This window comes from Suillus discolor (genome assembly GCF_016758755.1).
Source record: "Suillus discolor strain FC423 chromosome Unknown F5147scaffold_10, whole genome shotgun sequence".
Taxonomy (NCBI): Eukaryota; Fungi; Basidiomycota; class Agaricomycetes; order Boletales; family Suillaceae; genus Suillus; species Suillus discolor.
In genome coordinates, this window is record NW_024541257.1 from 197,562 (window position 1) to 214,416 (window position 16,855).

General features: G+C 47.3%; 5 protein-coding genes across 5 annotated transcripts; 1 reads left to right on the forward strand and 4 right to left on the reverse strand.

Moving 5' to 3' along the window:
- Positions 1 to 162: 162 nt before the first annotated feature.
- Positions 163 to 1,695, forward strand: F5147DRAFT_630742 (aspartic peptidase domain-containing protein; the record flags this gene model as incomplete). The annotated part of the gene is made up of 6 exons (XM_041432784.1): positions 163 to 436; positions 485 to 613; positions 668 to 995; positions 1,052 to 1,185; positions 1,234 to 1,352; positions 1,402 to 1,695. 6 exons carry the CDS (start codon positions 163 to 165, stop codon positions 1,636 to 1,638), a joined length of 1,221 nt encoding a protein of 406 aa, XP_041296312.1. The 3' UTR covers positions 1,639 to 1,695.
- A 2,778-nt stretch (positions 1,696 to 4,473) lies between these two features.
- On the reverse strand, positions 4,474 to 6,697 carry F5147DRAFT_650009 (uncharacterized protein; the record flags this gene model as incomplete). Its single annotated transcript, XM_041433397.1, has 4 exons — positions 4,474 to 4,490; positions 4,519 to 4,813; positions 4,926 to 6,534; positions 6,651 to 6,697. 4 exons carry the CDS (start codon positions 6,695 to 6,697, stop codon positions 4,474 to 4,476), a joined length of 1,968 nt encoding a protein of 655 aa, XP_041296313.1.
- Positions 6,698 to 9,312: 2,615 nt separating this feature from the next.
- On the reverse strand, positions 9,313 to 10,567 carry F5147DRAFT_650010 (uncharacterized protein; the record flags this gene model as incomplete). The annotated part of the gene is made up of 6 exons (XM_041433398.1): positions 9,313 to 9,564; positions 9,666 to 9,836; positions 9,888 to 10,000; positions 10,183 to 10,203; positions 10,263 to 10,328; positions 10,369 to 10,567. 6 exons carry the CDS (start codon positions 10,565 to 10,567, stop codon positions 9,313 to 9,315), a joined length of 822 nt encoding a protein of 273 aa, XP_041296314.1.
- A 2,557-nt stretch (positions 10,568 to 13,124) lies between these two features.
- F5147DRAFT_536318 (uncharacterized protein) lies at positions 13,125 to 13,779 on the reverse strand (the record flags this gene model as incomplete). Its single annotated transcript, XM_041430158.1, has 2 exons — positions 13,125 to 13,340; positions 13,429 to 13,779. Coding segments are annotated over 2 exons (567 nt in total), but the record flags the coding sequence as incomplete, so codon positions are not given.
- Positions 13,780 to 14,806: 1,027 nt separating this feature from the next.
- F5147DRAFT_770195 (uncharacterized protein) lies at positions 14,807 to 16,407 on the reverse strand (the record flags this gene model as incomplete). The annotated part of the gene is made up of 7 exons (XM_041441127.1): positions 14,807 to 14,890; positions 14,939 to 15,298; positions 15,351 to 15,557; positions 15,610 to 15,726; positions 15,779 to 15,886; positions 15,937 to 16,131; positions 16,180 to 16,407. 7 exons carry the CDS (start codon positions 16,405 to 16,407, stop codon positions 14,807 to 14,809), a joined length of 1,299 nt encoding a protein of 432 aa, XP_041296316.1.
- Positions 16,408 to 16,855: the final 448 nt, after the last annotated feature.

Consider the following 16,855-nt stretch of genomic DNA (forward strand, 5'->3'; position numbering starts at 1 on the left):
GTTTTTTTATATCAGGAAACTCGGAATCCTTGCACCCACAATACTCGGACCACCATTATTTTGTCATCGTTTTATACGTGGCCAAGATGCCCAATATTCAAGTTCGGGTTCACTAGCGCATATATAACAGACCACTGAATATGATATTACTTTCAAGTCAGCATGTTCGCTGCATCCTTGTTGACGATTCTCCTCCTGGCCTTGTCGATCACAGGATCGCCCGCTGAAGTGAACAATTCCCCCATCACCCTCCCCATTGCCAGGAGGCTAAGTGTCTCCAATGGTACCATTAACGCCCTGGAGCAGGATAAAGCTCGCGTGGCGGCCTTCAGGCTTAAGGACTACAACTTGAAGCACGGCAGCCATGGCGTTCCTGTGGCCAACGTTGGTAATGGATACTACGTAGCAGTTGGCATTGGTAACCCCGCCACAACTTGTAAGTTCAACACTGAGAAAATATGCGGTTGCTGATGTATTATTGAAGACTACTTGATCATCGACACCGGTACCTCGAACACATGGATTGGCGCTCGCACACCATACGTGCCGACCAGCACCAGCGTCAACACTGGTGAGTATGTGAAGGTCACTTACGGTGCCGGCTACTTCTCTGGTATGACATACAAAGATATCACAAGTTGTTGAAGATACCTATGATCATCCATAGGAACTGAGTACACGGACACCTTCGATTTCGGTAATGGGATCACCATCGCCCAACAGTGGATCGGTGTTGCTACTGAGACGTCGGGCAGCTTCGGCGAAGCTGACGGCATCCTTGGCCTTGGGCCTGTAGGCTTGACAGCGGGTTCCCTGACAGAAGATGTGACAATAACGGTCCCGACTGTCAGTGACAACCTGCATAGCCAAGGCACCATTCATCGTGAGGTTGTTAGTATCTCTTTCCAGCCCACCACTTCAACCCAGTCAATGGTCAATGGAGAGCTCACCTTTGGTGGAACTGTCCGTAACAAGCACGGTTCCATTACGTACACGTAAGCTACCTCAGCTCCTAGATCAATCCAGGCTGATAGTGATCGTTTTGTTTCAGTCCTCTCACTACCACCAAGCCTGCATCGAAATATTGGGGCATCGACCAGAGCATTTCCTACGGCTCCGCAATGATCTTGTCCTCCACTGCTGGTATCGTCGATGTTGGAACCACCTTTATTCACATTGCTACAGGTGTGTATCTCGAGTGCAGCGAGTAATTATGGTTTTATCATTAGATAGATGCCTTCGACCAGTACCAGTCTTTAACCGGTGGTACACTGGATGCGGCGACTGGTCTTCTCCTCATTTCCTCTACCCAATACGGAGCCCTCCAGAACCTGAACTTCAATATTGGCAGCGTACGCCATTTCTGTCAGCCCTCACATCCCTTGTTTACCATTTGCACAGGCAATCTTCTCTCTCACCCCTAACGGCCAAATCTGGCCTCGTATTCTCAACACCTACATTGGTGGTAGTAGCAACGCCATATATCTCGTCGTTAACGACCTTGGTACGCCAAGTGGCAAAGGGTTTGACTTTGTTAATGGCTACCCATTCACCGAGCGCTTCTATTGTATATTCGATACCTCCCGCTCCCGCGTCGGGTTTGCCCCAACCTCGTACACTGATGCCACCACCAACTAAAGTAGGGCTGCTCAAGTACATAAAATTATATACGGATTTGAAGGTCGTACGGAATCTTCTCAAGTAGGTTATGGAGGTCGGTTGGGTTTGCGTATGATTAACAATAGTATCGTATCTACTACTTAGAATGTCTAAAATGGTGAAATGCCAATCTCGTCCTCATTGTCAACTTGCTGTCGCGGTTCTAGTCGTCTGGAGGGAGGACATGGGAGCCATAGACTGGGAGCTGCAGACAGTGACATGGTGTTGGCGGGCGGGTGGGAAATAGGCAAACACAAAGGAAGCTGTAGATAGACAGGCAGTGAGAGACTCGCAGGGACCAGAAGCAATGGGGGTAAAGTTCCCGATGGTAGGCAGGCGAGATGGAGGTTGGGCAGGCTGATATAGTGACATCATACGGCGATCTTGACAGACTTCCCGGCATTTTATGAATCCGAGCAACCCACCGAGAAAAGACAGGCCAGATCCCGCACATTCTGCTTAAAAGAGCACTTGAATCAGACGTTTCGTCTGGGACGATGATTTACAGAAATATGTGGAGGGGTACCTACCCTTTACAGATTGGCAGATTTACGGACAAGTGCGAGAACAACCGGTAATTGACAAGTGTTGCCAGCAACTATCCCGGCGATATCGATGCAGCCCCATCCGGTCAAGGCATGAAGATTGACAGAAATCTTGTCAAACCTTGCGGGAAGTCACCCGCTGGCTCGCTGACGGTGGGAAGCTTGTGTATCATCTCTGTCTATGGTGGAAGGAGAACTTACCAACGATTTCCCCATAAACTAGCGGCAAAATCATAACGACAATGACAGCTCACTATGAAAGGGTAACGTTCAACCGCTACATAGTATGATCGTGATGTATCGGTGGATGTTGCCTCACCTTGCAACGTCCACCCCTCTGGATGGATCCATGTCCGAAATAGTGCCACGCACCTAGTCGATTCCTTGTGAGCGTGCATGTCAATTACAAAGTTACTGGAACCCCATCGTGTGGAACGACGGGAAACACTAAGCGGATCGAACGGACTAAACGAGACAAGATCGTGGATTTCTAGACAGCTGTACCTGTAGTGTTGAAGCTTAAAGATTAGACACGGACCTTGATGCATAAAACACTCTAAACCTGTGACAGTGAAGCATCAAGCCAGAGATCCCAGTTCCTGATCTCCGTGCCCGATTCCGTCATTGGCGCTTCTCCATCGTTGGTGCTTGGTGCCTCTCCACCCGGTGTCAGAAACCAACAATATGCATTGCTATATTCAGTTAATATGTACTACAAACAGAAAATATACAAAAGCTTCACTACAACGCGGGGCATTCCATAGCAGGTGACGAGGACTGGAGAAGAGCCGACATGACACTCCATATCTCCTGGAATCTGTCCCGCTTAGCCCTCTGAACAATATCCTGGCATTTCGCACATCCCTGGATACCCTCGCGTGAGTGTGGCTGGGCAAGCGAAAGAAAAGATGGCGCACCTCTAGCTCAAAAGACGAGATCGAGGTGACAATGCAGTAAGCTATGTGCATGCGTTCGAAGGAGTGAGATAGTGATGTGCTGGAGTACCTGCTTGACATGAGAAAGAACGATATTATGCAGGACAGATGATCGGATTCGAGCAACGGAAAGCACGGACTGCTCGATTGGATGCAGTATGAAATGCACAATACACACACCTCTGGAGCTTGGAGAAAGACGCCCACAATCCGTCCAAATCCACCTCAACTACGCCCAACGCCATCAAACCGCCAGGACCTTTGTTTGTGGGACTGGAAAGTAGGTATTGTGTTAGTAAAGATGAAGTGACAGGGTGGGCATTGGTGGTATCACGAGATGGGCAATTGAGAGGAAGCAGGACGAAGCTATAAAAAACCTGGAAGCGACAAGGAGATCCAATTGAATTCACATGCGTTCGTTATTTGCCGTCTGACACTAGATAAAACATGATAAATAAACATATGGAAAATGAAAACTGTTACTTACTTAGATAAGATATTCATGCGCATATATACACTATAACGAAAACATTGAAACGAGCTAGGCATGTCACTTACTGACTTGTGAACCAGAAGCAATGAATGTCATTGGCACATCGGGGTTATCGATATTTAGGACAGGTTTATATGTTGTACAAAATGAGAAGAAAATATTTGAAATTTAAACTAACATAAAGATCGGTGCACAACTTCAAAATTTGGCGAAGTTTTATGTGTAATCCAAAATATCAAGCACCCGCAACCATATTCCCACGGACAATATGTCAACAAATATAAGAAATATAATCAGATTTTCTACGTCTGCTTCAATTTAAAGTTTAATTTTCACGTAAAATTTCAGATGAAACTTGAAGTTTTGCAGATGATCACATGCTTGCTTATGTATCAAGATTTGTCCAACAATTAGACGCCCCTGAAAATTTGAAGTATACACCAGCGACAGAATGTCATGACAAAACTTGAAGTTTTGTCTGCAGATAAAATAAATCGCCCAATCATCGCCCGCCCATCGCCCGCCCATCGCCCGCCCATCATTCAATTGTAGCCCGCTCACGGCCCGAACTCGTTACCTGGCATGGCATGGCGGTGTGTACTGTCGTCATTCAGGAGGTGAGTTATTCGTCGAAGGCTGGTTCTTCATCAGCGAATGTAGGAGGTTCTGCCGCTGAGCTTGGCGCCGATGACAACCAACCCCTCTTGACCGTTTGATCGGTATGCTGCACGGTATGAGGCGCACGGTATGAGGCCATGGGTCACAATTTATACAATCATCATTCGTACAACTACAGTTATTCCCAGACGTACATAGCAATCATGAATACAACAATATAATATTAAAACTCTGCAAAAACTAAGCAGAAGTTTATTCAGAGACGCACAAGTAACATCAACAAAATCATTCTCACCAGTTGCGTTGTCGGCGAGGAATTGAGAACACGCCGCGTCAACGTTCTTCATCATTTTGTTGGTGCCCGGATTAAACTTGAGCGAATGTTTCCACTGTGTGGCGGTCATTGGACCGTTATCGTCGTTGACGCGTGTATTGCGGATTCTGGAGACACCCTCTCGAATGTTGCCAAGGCGTTTCTGGAACCACTCTTCGCATCGCGTGGACCAGAACCCCACGTTCAACCCTGAGGCAGCCCAGGCCTGGGGTCTAGGCCACCAAGAGACCTTGTCCATAGTGCCATCGTCTATTTATCGAAATGTAAGTGTTTGTGTTGTTGTCGGTAAGAAAGAAAAACTTGCCGTTGTGTGAATAATACGTGCCGCACATAAAATCCACCTCCTCCTCTGACAACTCATCATCGAAGTAAGTCTGGTCATTGATGAGCAACATGAGACCAAATGGTACAGCTTCCCATAAAATTCCTTCGAGAACGGAGGGGAGATTATCAAAACCAAAGCTATGCAGAGCCAGCCTCCATATGAGCCCGCCATGAAGAAGTGCAGCTCTTGCACGAGGCTGATTCATGAATTTGTGGCGATGTTGTTCATATACGACGTAATCCGCGTAAACAGCCTTGCAAGGGGGGCGTGTGTAGGTCGGCGAGTATAAACGAAGTTCCATAAGTGGGCGACGTGCGTCAGGCGCGACTGCCATGGCTTGCAATGTCTTGAAAGCGATTCCTTTTTGGAGGAGATTGAGCGCGATCTTCGTGATGTCAGACCCCCAGTCATGCCGGAGGCACATCACAGCAGTGGCAGCGTCAGCGACGACGAGTTTCCAGATGACCAGACTTGCTGATAGACTTGGCTCTATTACATAGAGCAGTTGCTTGGGAAGTTGCACGTTTGAAACTCGAATGTGCGCATTTGAGACTGCTAGGGAAGGATCGGGTCCTAAGTCCCAGAGATCAGCTGGCATTTCAGATAACCCAGATGCCGGTAACATGACCAGGTAACCTATGAAACAAGTGATGATCTCCTTCTGTGCGTCCGGAATGGTTGCGACATCTGCGCCTACATCGCCGACGAGTCTGCATAGGTGAAGCCACTCCGTCTTGCGGATCCAAGATTCAAACGTGGCCGATCTACCTCGGGGCGTAGAGGTCGATGCTGCGAGTTGGAATCCAAGACGGAAATGTAACGTTGAAACAAAATGCTCAATGCCATGATTGAGCTTCGATGAGGATGCAACCTCATGATGACTGAAGTATTGATTGATGTCCTGCAAGAAACTGGTCCGTGATGGAGGTTGAGGCGGTGCCGGAGGTAGAGTGGGAGGAGCGGGAGGAGCGAAAATTTCATCTTCCCAGTCGCCACCAGGAATGCTGGTGGGATCCAACTCATCACACAAGTCCCACTTGTTATGAAACGAGTCATATGTCCTTGTAGTTGCACTGTATTCCCTCCACACCGAGGGAATATCGTTCTTTGTGATGCGGATGCGTAGACGAAAGCCGTCATACTCCTCTTGGGGCTGCCATTCGAACACCGTGGTCTTCTTGGTAGGGTAATCCTGGTTACCCGCCGATGTCGCGCGGCTCAGACGTGACTGCCGTTGGGCTGGAGTCTCTTTCTCCTCTCTTTTCATATTTTCCTCGCCGCGCCACGCTAAGAACACCTGCCAATCTTCTCCTCGCAACTGTCCACTGTTGCGTTCGGGCTCCGGAAACAGAAGGACGGGAGACACCTCTTCTTGGGAATCAAGTGAGATGAGTTGATTTTCTCCGCCGCTCTGACACCCATTGTCAGCGTGACCCCATGAGGAATCTACATCGCCCCATGCGAAGACAGGTTCCGGTTGCATTTCTCCGCCAGCTGGCGTTTGGCCCCATTGTAGGGCCTCGGTCGCAGAGGTGACAGCCTCCCGGGAGGGAATATAGCTATGCAACATAGGGTCGACGACAGACACGCCCTCGGTGCAGAAATTCAAACATGGACGAGATAGCCTAATTCACGACAAAAAACTGTCCGATTCGCGAAGTCAGTAAGACTGCAGCAAATCCTGTAATTTCCCTCACAGCATGACCAGGCAGCATTGTGGATCTTGGTTTAGGCAGCACACTTTCTAGTCCAGAACCGAGCGCACACCCACAGAGACAACAGAAACATAATTATTGTTTCTCAGAATGAAGCAACCATGGCAACGTTAGGTTTGTATCATCGCCCGCCTTCGAAAATTACAAAGCTGCTATCACGCAAATCCTGATAATAGACAATAGTGACCGAAAAATGAGTATCAGGCGATCTTGATGTTTGTTGTTCGACGGTCGGAGTGACTGGAAATGAAAAGTAAGTAACATGCGACGTCTGGTTTCGGCGGGGCGACGTGCTTTACTTGGAACGTTGGCGATGAAATCAGGAGAGAAAGTCGCTGGCGATAAGGGGTAGCAGCGTTATCGTGGTCATGAAAATGTACCATACTCGCCTGCATCTTTTCCATGATAGAATGTACAAAAATTATTGCAATACGTCAACGAGATGACGGACATATTACCAGAGCTAGTACAGGTTAAACACGTACGCTACTGACTAGAAAGGTTGGCATTAGCACTACTGCGATTCCGTAATCAGCCAGAGTTGGCGGAGGTTGACCGTACCAAGGGAATGGCATATTCTGCGCTAGGCGCATCTGGCACCACATTAACTTCTGCTCTACTCTTCTAACGTCTCCTCATAAAATGTAGCGACCGTCAGATGTAGGCTCGATGGGCGTGTTTCGTATGCCCACTGAGTAGTCAATGCGTCTTTGATATTATCGGGGGAAGGATTGGACCCCAAGTAAGAGTTCCAGAGTCTAGGAATAGGAGGGATCAGGGCAAGAAGGGAGGATGTGTTGAGCGATGTGAAGATTCGCCCTTCGTCGATGAAGGCGTGAAGGTTGGGATACATGAGGGGTACAGCAAGTCGTGGCGACGAAGGAGATCGGATTGTCTAGTGCAGCCGGCTCATACAGTGGACAAACAGCACAAACTGAAGCTCCAGCCAATGGCGGATATTGGCGAAAACGATGAGCTCGACAGTACAAACCGTCGAGCTCTCGGAACAAGTGGACATATGATAGAGTTGAGTGGAAAACCCTACACATAGAATTATGACATAAGCTATTTGTTATTGTTGTGCGATTTCATTGCCAAAGTTCCAATGTATCATGTCCTTTCAATTGAATATAATTAAATGATTGTATATGGCTCGACAGTTTGTACTGTCAAGCTCATCGCTCTCGACGCCCTTATCACATTCTTACTCGTTCGCTTCCTTCCCTGCGGCATGACTGTTTGTACGGTCGTGTGCGCGCCTTTCTCTCCCAGTTTCATCGCCTTGAACCGTTGAACGTTCCGAGTCCTTCGCTACTCCCTGGTTCGACGTCTTCGATGGTCTTCCCCCTTCTCCACACGCCATGGCATGACTGGGATGACTGTATGTACGGTCATGTCATTTCGTCAGGGTTAATCAAGTACTTCTCAGGGGACTACCTTGAGCCATTCTCGACCATCTGACTTTACCGCGCTCTACAAACCACGACCTGCTCCAATCTCAACCTCCCAACAGGCTGTACTGCTGAGAGGTGTTGACAACTTTACTCGAGCCCTCGTCCTTGCCTCCTTCCCTATGGCATGACTGTTTGTATGGTCATGTTCCCTTTTCTTTCCTAATTTCATCGCCAACTTGAACGTTCTGAAGTGGGTGGAAAAGAAGTGCAGACCAAAACTTGGGATTATAAGGGATCAATAACAATGGAGGTCGGTGTGGAAAGTGGAAGTGGAAGGGGAAGTGGAAGTGGAAGTGGAAGTGGAAGGGGAAGTGGAAGTGGAAGTGGAAGTGGAAGTGGAAGTGGTGGACTCTGAAGTGACATGCGGGGTTTTAATTGAATGTGTGGATGAAGGCCGCTAAAGTTGAATCAAACAAGCCGAGGACAAGATGCGGCTAGTGACGATAGTTTCACATACGTAGGGAGTTGGGCCAGGGAGCAGCCAAAGACTCGGTCACTCGGAAGGTTGGTGATGACATCGGGAAGACAAGGATTACGAGCTCGACGGTTTGTACCGTCGAGCTCCGGGCGACGAAAGCTTCATCATGTGTTGATGGCCATCCTGACGAGGTTGCAGGTGAATGAAGGAAAGACACGACAATACAAATCGTCATGCTGTAGCCAAGGGAGATGAACTCGATGATACATATCGTCGCGCCAGGGGATGGAAATGGTTGCAGGAAAGACGTGAGATTTGTTTTCATTGGTTGGCACCCATATGTGGAATTATTACATAAGTTATTTAGCATTTCATCGCCCGAAGTTTGGACCAAGTCAGTTATCCTAAGTTATGGCAGGTTCCCCCTATTGCCCGAACTTTGAACCGGACTCTGAGTCGAAGTCGGCGAATCGATCACTGAGGTTCAGACCACGGTTCAGAACTGGACCTGGGCCAGTGGCCACTAAGTCAGGTTTAATAAAGTACTTCTCAGGAATGTACCTTTTTTTTAAAAAAAAAAATCCATTTATTGTCCCTTGGGGTCATAGACCCTATGTTGGACATAGCCCTATACTTGGGGGGCTTACTCCCGCTACTCTATCGTATGTAGGAATGTACTTGTCTCCCCCTCCGTTGTATTTTAAATAATGACATCTCAAACCTATTGGTTTCATTGCGCATCTTGAAAGTATGCGAACACCGCCCAATTGACCTTCTCCGCGTCACATTACAAGATTCTGAACATGACCGGGTCCCTCAATACGCTGTTCCACTTCCGTATGTCAGACCCTGACGAAATATGACAACTAACGACCACACTACAAATCCTCCTAAACTAACAAGGGCAATTGCGCAAGGAATGGTTGTTATCAGAGAGCGATTTGGGACCGTGAAAATTCCGACAAGAAAGCCTAGCATGCACAACGCCACACTATCAAAATTTGTCAGTACTGTCTGCTCAAGTTGCAGCAAATCATTTACCTCGATGTTCGAAGCAAACTGGGAGAGCTGTAAATGATAGCGACTCTAGTAAGATTGTCTTGCAAGTGCTGTGACTATCAGTACATCTGAATTAGGGGTGAGGAATAGGCATGGTAGATGGCACGCACTGCATATTCAAGTGACTTCATTTTCTGACCAAAGTGCTGCGTGACAACACTTGCGAAGATACAATGAACACAAAGGATAAGTGACATGGAGCACAGAGCTATTGTCGTCATTTGAGAACCAATATTCGGAATGGCAAGTATGCCAGCATCCACAGCCATGATAATGCCTGCCTACGGAATAGTAGTGTGAGATCAGGCAACTTTTTGTTATGGGTAACACACCAAAGTGCTATGTTTTAAATTATCATTGTTGAAGTGGTCGACAAACTTGTCGATATCGAGCGAGTTGACAATACCGTCAACATGAAGCGATTCGATGTGTTCCAATACCAGTACTGGGACACCGAACATAGCAGCTGTGGCCAACAAAATTGGAAGTTCTCCTTTGTCTGTTAGCTTCTACTGAATGAGACCTCATCAAACGGGCTTCGGGTAAACCGTAGTAGTTCAAAAACTGGTGATGGCCTTCCCTTACAAGTCAAACCAAGTATTTTGAACACTGTGTCTTGAAACTCACGTAAAATGTTCCATATCCTTCCTGTTGGTTCACATGTAAATCTGACATTTTGGGTAATATTATGGATATCGTTAACGCACCACAGAATGCGATACCTTGTTCTTTCATAAACCCATCGATGTTGGTGTACTTCTCTGTGCGATTCCCTCTAAAAATGAAAGGGCAAAACAAAATCGCAAGACGTACCCAAGTTCTTGATGTGAGAAATTATCCTTTCTGTTTGATCAATGTTCCAAAACAGTGAGGCTGCAGTTGATTGTTGTAAAGTCAATCCTTCTGTTATTGGGGTTCGGTCTCCATCTTCAGCGCCGATGAAATGATATTTCTTACCGGCTAGATACCACTCTAAATGGATTCGTAACTCAATCGCCTCCGAAGGTTTCATATTGAAATGCCTTGGGAAAAAGTCGACGTGTTTCCTGGCCCCTAAACGCGTTAGTATCCCCGATACATTAGTTGTTCTCTGCCCGCTGAATCTCACCAAAACTGCGCTTCAAGCTCCAGTCCTACACAATTAACTCGGGTTGCATTGATCAGAAAATGGAACGTACGTTTGTGGTTCCACTCTCTCGCACATGCGCACTCCTGAAAAAGCAAGTCGGTGTTGAACACCTCAAACCAAGTAATCACGCGCTTGTCTGGAACTGTGCAGTAGTACTCGTAGTAATACCCGTTCTGTTTCGTTATAGGTTCTACGACTAAGAACCATGCGTCTTCTGTTACGACAAACGGTCGTGTGCGACTAGGATAATCTAACAGCGACAACCACGACAGTGGTACCGAGTGCTGAGAGTCGTCGGCCTTTACAGACAAGCAAAGGTTGCGTACTCGAACGTAGCTCGTGGTGGTTAACGAGGGGTTACGCCGAGATGATAGCGGGTTTACAGACAGTGAGAGGCGTCACTGAAGGTACGAGTCGATGTCAAGCAGGTAGCTTTAGCGGGACAAGGAGTTCAAGGGTAAACCTAGTAAGATTAAAGTAAGGAACGTCTACTTTAATCTTCGACCTTATATAAGGCTACTCTATTGTGTCTAAGCTCAGCTTGAAGCTGGGTTCTAATCTGCTTATCTACATGAGTCAGAGATAGCATCCATGAGGCGGGCTTCTATCGTAGATAGCGTCCATGCGGTACGCTTCCATCAGAGATAGGATCCACGTGGTATCCTTCTATCAGTACATGAGGCAACACGAGGCTTGCCTTCCATCTTGATAACATAAATAGGTCTTCTAGACCTATGTCGTCATATCATGTCACGTGCGGTCCAGACCGCTTATCTAAGCCGGCAGTTGCCGCTTATCGTCTATCATCATCTATCGTTGTCGTCGTCATCTGTCGTCACAGAGCTGGTGAGACTCCGTTATCATCTATAGCCGTGCGGTGGCAGAGGGCTGTCTGCTGGCGGGGGACTCATGCCATGTTACTGTAACATCTTCCTGTAATTTTCTACGTGCCGCGTCTATCCAGTTCTGTAATCCGAGTAATTGATCATCCGAGCATCTTTGTATATCAAATCCCGTATATGTCTTCTGCATGGCTGTAAGATATATGGTACGGAATTGAATGCGAATGCCCGCTCACTGTTGATGCCTCAAAGTAATACATCACTCCCGACAGATGTACGATTCCTTCCCAAATTCCGTATTTATTGTGCCTGTTGAACTCCTGATTTAGTCAGTCGTAGTATTTCAATGAGTATCACACCGAAAACCATCGACTTCTTTGCACTGTATGGTATAATCGGCACCAAGTACGGGGTTACTAGACAAACGTTAGTGAATAGGCTTCTGAAAGCGACCTACCAAAATACTTACTGCTTCACGACTTTCGAATATCGTTGCAGTTCCGATGGCCATGAAGGTATACTGCGACTCAACACATCAGTATCTGTTTGCGCCATCTGTTTTGATGATCGTGGCACACTCGTCAAGCACGCTGATTAGTTTCTCAGAGCACAACGGTACATACCGTTGTGCTTGGAGGATCGCGGGATCGGGGACGATAAAGTCAACAGGAATGAGGACAATTGATAATCAATAGTTGTGACTAAACACCCAAACAAGCTAACACGACAAGCTCGGCAGTACAAACCGTCGAGTCCGTGTGTAAGGAAAGCGTTAACTTGAACTAGATCAGGTAATGAACATTGGCAATGAAAGAGCACAACAATGCTAAATAAATTATGTAATAATTGGACTTTGGCGATGAAAGCAACAATGATAAATAACGTCCTGCACTTCTTGCAATTGGTTGTTCATAATACTATTTCCTTCCCCTGGCACGACGGTATGCATCATCGAGTTCATCGACATCTCCCTTGGCTACGGCACAACGATTTGTATTGTCGTGTCTTTCCTCCATTCACCTGCGCAACCTCGTCAGATGGCCATCGACACACACATCGGGGTTTCTGGTATTTAAGATAAGTCATAATGTCGTAATTTTTGCACTTAACTTCAAGTTTAAGCCACCCAAGGCATTTAATTCTGGTTTGAATGCTGTCCTAAATATTGCAAACCCCAATGTGACATGATGCCGACTTCAATTATTGTGTTTTCTTCTTCCCATCATTTCCCCCCGACCTGCTCCAGTCTCAACCACTCAGCGGTTTGTACTGCTGAGAGGTGCTCGCGACTTTGTTCTCGTTGTTGTTGTTGTTGTCCGGCACTCTCTTTCACTTTTGGAAACCAGTTCCTAAAAGCTTCCTCCTACCCACTCAGTGGTTTATCCCATCAGATATACCGTACAATACTAAACTACCATGACTTTCATCCATTTAAATCTTTGAGTCGAAATCGAAAACCTCTCTGCTTGACACTCGGTCAGTCCTGCCAGCCATCCGTCGTTATACAAGGCTTTAGGTAATTCATCAACTTGTGCCCTGGAAGTCATCGGGTTCCCAGCTGCGCGTATCCGTTTCATTGGTTTTGAACCTTGCGGGGCGAAGATATCGTCGTCCATAAGTCTTTGATGATCGACGATATCTAATTCCTGTTCTATTGCACGGCGCCATACCATATTTTTGACACGAAGAACCGTTTCGATTTGATTTTCAGTGTCGCTTTCCTCTGAACTCATGCCGCCTTCTCCTAGCGTCTTGACTAATTGCTGAAGCCACTGCCAGGCTGGGAGGTCTTCTCGGTTTTCATCGCTTATTTGCTTGATGAGATGGTCAAGAACTGTTGCTCTACGGAGATATTTCTGATAGGGCATCAGTATCAGAGTGGTATGAATATCGCGAGCATACATTTTTCCGACGCGTCGTTTGACGAGTAGATTTCAGGGTTTCGTCCTTCTTCGCGATCAACCTCTCCTCCACCTCTGCAGGAGTTTCCAATGCGCCCTTTGCTGTGACTTTGGGCTGCGCAGCTGTCCAGATCGTACGTAGGCGCTTGAAGCGATGTTGAAGGATGTCCCTGAAATACATCTCTGACCTCCGGAATGGCCAACTCTCATCACCACCCCTTTTCTGCAATTCTTCGAGGAGCGAATCGATGATCCTGCTATTCCAGGGTGATTTGTATCTGTTTTGGAGATCAAAGGTGGGATTTCTTGGATCGGGACCTGGGCCATCTTCATATTCATACGCATAGACATCCTGGTGACTCGCTGGCTCGTGGACTATGAAATCGGCGTCTTGAGAAATTCCGAAAATGTCTTTGAAGAGATGCCGAACTTCTCCCTACTTCAATGTAAGTGGAGGTTTCTATACCGCATTTCAGCTTACCAAAAGAAAGTCTCTTTCGTAGCTTGCTTTGGTGGCTTTTTCTCGCCGGATTTCTTCTTGCTCCGTTTTTCTCCTCCGGGGACTATGCTTGTTGACGACTGGAAATTCTTTGTCGATGAAAACACGTCTCAGTGCGGCCTCCACACCTCTTGCGACCGCGTCTTCCATACTTGTCATAGGTGGGGTGTGTTACAGGCATCTGTAACACCTACTGGAGCCCCAGCTCTGCCTACGCCTGCCCCCGCTCTGCTAGACTCCCCGCGTGGCGGTGCGCTGCCCGCACCTAGAAAGATAGCGGTCTGGACTGCTGTGACCCCGCCCCTGGTGCTATGACCCGCCCCTGGCCTAGATGGCCTTGTACCTGATCCATGGAGGCTGTACGCCTCATGGTCACCCTAGATCAGCGCATGCATACCGCATGTCGCTTCATGAAGATCCGGAGCGCTCTCGGCGCTTCCTGTACCTATGCGCAGCTGCCCTTGGCGCAGCATGCTTGATCAGAGGTTAAGCCTCATGTATCTTATCTGAACCTCATGTCTGGCTATCATAGATTTACGATATACTATTGATTACAGACTGAGCTAGAATACTTGTAGTACTTCCCTATAAGTAGACACAGATTATTGTACTTAGACTTTACTTTAATCTACTAGGTTCATCCCCAGAACTTGCTCATCTAAGCCTTACCAGCTTCCTTGTGTGAGACCGCACTTCTAAGTCGCCCCCTTACGACTTAGCACATATCCGCTAGCCCTGCATCTCGACGAGCGCCGCCTTACCAAGATCGCCGGAGGAACCTTTGACGTTCCATCAAAGTCAGAACCACGCTCAGCTTCAGTAGGCTCACTCGAGCTGTCACTGAGAAGACCTATCCTAGTTCGCACACGCCGACCGACAGTCAGCGTAACAGGGTGTTGTGTTGTTGATGTGGCGGAACATCTTGTTCGGACAATTGTTCTTGAGGGACTTCCTCAGCGTCCACCTAGTATTTAGTAAGTTTACATCACATCCAACGACACCGGACACTCACATCCACCGCTACTGATACAAGGCGAGTTTTGCGCGATATTCCACGACTTCTCTTTATCATCTTAATTGCATCAAGACATGGGGTGCCTGACAATGGTTTTGCGGACGGCGTGGATGGTTGTCCTGCCTCCCTTTGCCGGGAGGGGCTTGTATCCATTTCCATGTCCTGGTCCTGAAACCTGTGATGCCTGGCAAATCGCTGTTCCATGTTGGCCAGCTCGCTGTCTTTTTCCGTCTGGGGTGTGGATTTCAGCATCCTATGCATGAGCGAATGCAACATGATCCTTGCCTTCAACTTATCAACTTCATGCTGTAACCTCCGCTCCATCTCGGTGAACATCATCTTTTCACGTTCTCGAAACTGTTTTGTCATCATCAACCGTTTTTCTGTCGAGTCATTCACTTCGCCTCACCTCATCATTTTTCTTTCTACTCAGCTCTTCCTCACGTCGGACCAGTTCTTGACCCAGCTCTACTTCTCGCTGCGCTAGTCGTTCGCGACTATCGTCTAGAATTTGCCGCATGCTAATTTCTATTGAATCGTGATTAGCCTGGCTGAGCACTTCGCCACTTTCTCTGGTGTGATCTTGAAGTTGCTGCTGCTGCTGGGCACGGTTGTCCTGTCATGGTCATGAGTGTACGTTTGGTGGTCGAACACTGCGGGGGAATTACCTCGAGTTCTTTGCGGGCCATTGCTAGTTGTTCTTCCTGCTCTCCCAGAGCTGCTTCCCACCGCTGTTTTATTTCGTCCATGTTGCTCAAATATTCCAATTGCTGTTTTCGCGCGTCCTATACCGGTTACTAGTCAGATATCGGTAATGTCCAGTGAGATACTACGGACTGTTTCCATCTCACGCCTCATATTTTTCATCTGCTCCGTTTGATTGTACACAATTTCGCGCAGGGCCTCTGAGTAGTCAACTTCCTTTATGCGATGCTTGTCCAATACCTGAACAAACACTGAGCCTGAACCTCGATTCATGTACACCCCAGACATACCGTAGTAGCGATAACTCGCTTTGCATGTGGCCTGCTCTTATCAAACTGAGCCCTTTGTGTCGACTGACCAACAGCATCATCCAAGTCCATCTGGGAGGCCTCCCTCTTGTCTGATTGAGTCGTCCTTGTTGGGGGCGGGCCTGTGCCATCGTCCAAGGGTTCTTGCAGGTCCATCTGGGAGGTCTCTTCCGATACCTATATAGACGATGACATGAGCCTCGCCTGATGTAAACATCGATGTACCGTCTTGACAAATATGTTTTGTTGCAGTGTATCCAGCTTATCCCAGTGGGTCTGGAGTTGACTCAAGGAATCTTCCATGTCTTCGTCGTTAAACAAGTCTTCAGCATAGGATGTTTGTGCATCTTCCTGCATCATAGGATGTTTGTGCGTCTTCCTGCTCAACGGGAATATCAAGTTGCGTTTTTGCCGATATGGTAAAAGGAGTAATTGTAGCTTTTGGCTCGACATGGATATCTTATGCTATTGTGTTACTTGCTTTTACTTGCTTTCATTTGCAGTCGCTCCAACCGTTGAACAACAAACTCATCAAAGTCGCCTGATGCTCACTTTTCAGTCGCTATTGTTGAATGACAAACGTCAAGAAGCGTCAATCTGAGGCATAACGTTTCTACATAGAACAAATTCCATTATGGAGGAGATAGCCTAATTCACAACGAAAAACTGTCCGGTCCAGAACAGAGACAACAGAAACTCAGAATGAAGCAACCATGGCAACGTTAGGTCTGTATCATCGCCCGCCTTTGAAAATTACAAAGCCACTGTAAAAAGCGCTATCATGCAAATCCTGATAATAGACAATAGTGACCGAAAAATGAGTATCAGGCGACCTTGACGTTTGTTGTTCGACGGTCGGAGTGACTGGAAATGAAAAGTAAGTAACATGCGACGTCTTCGG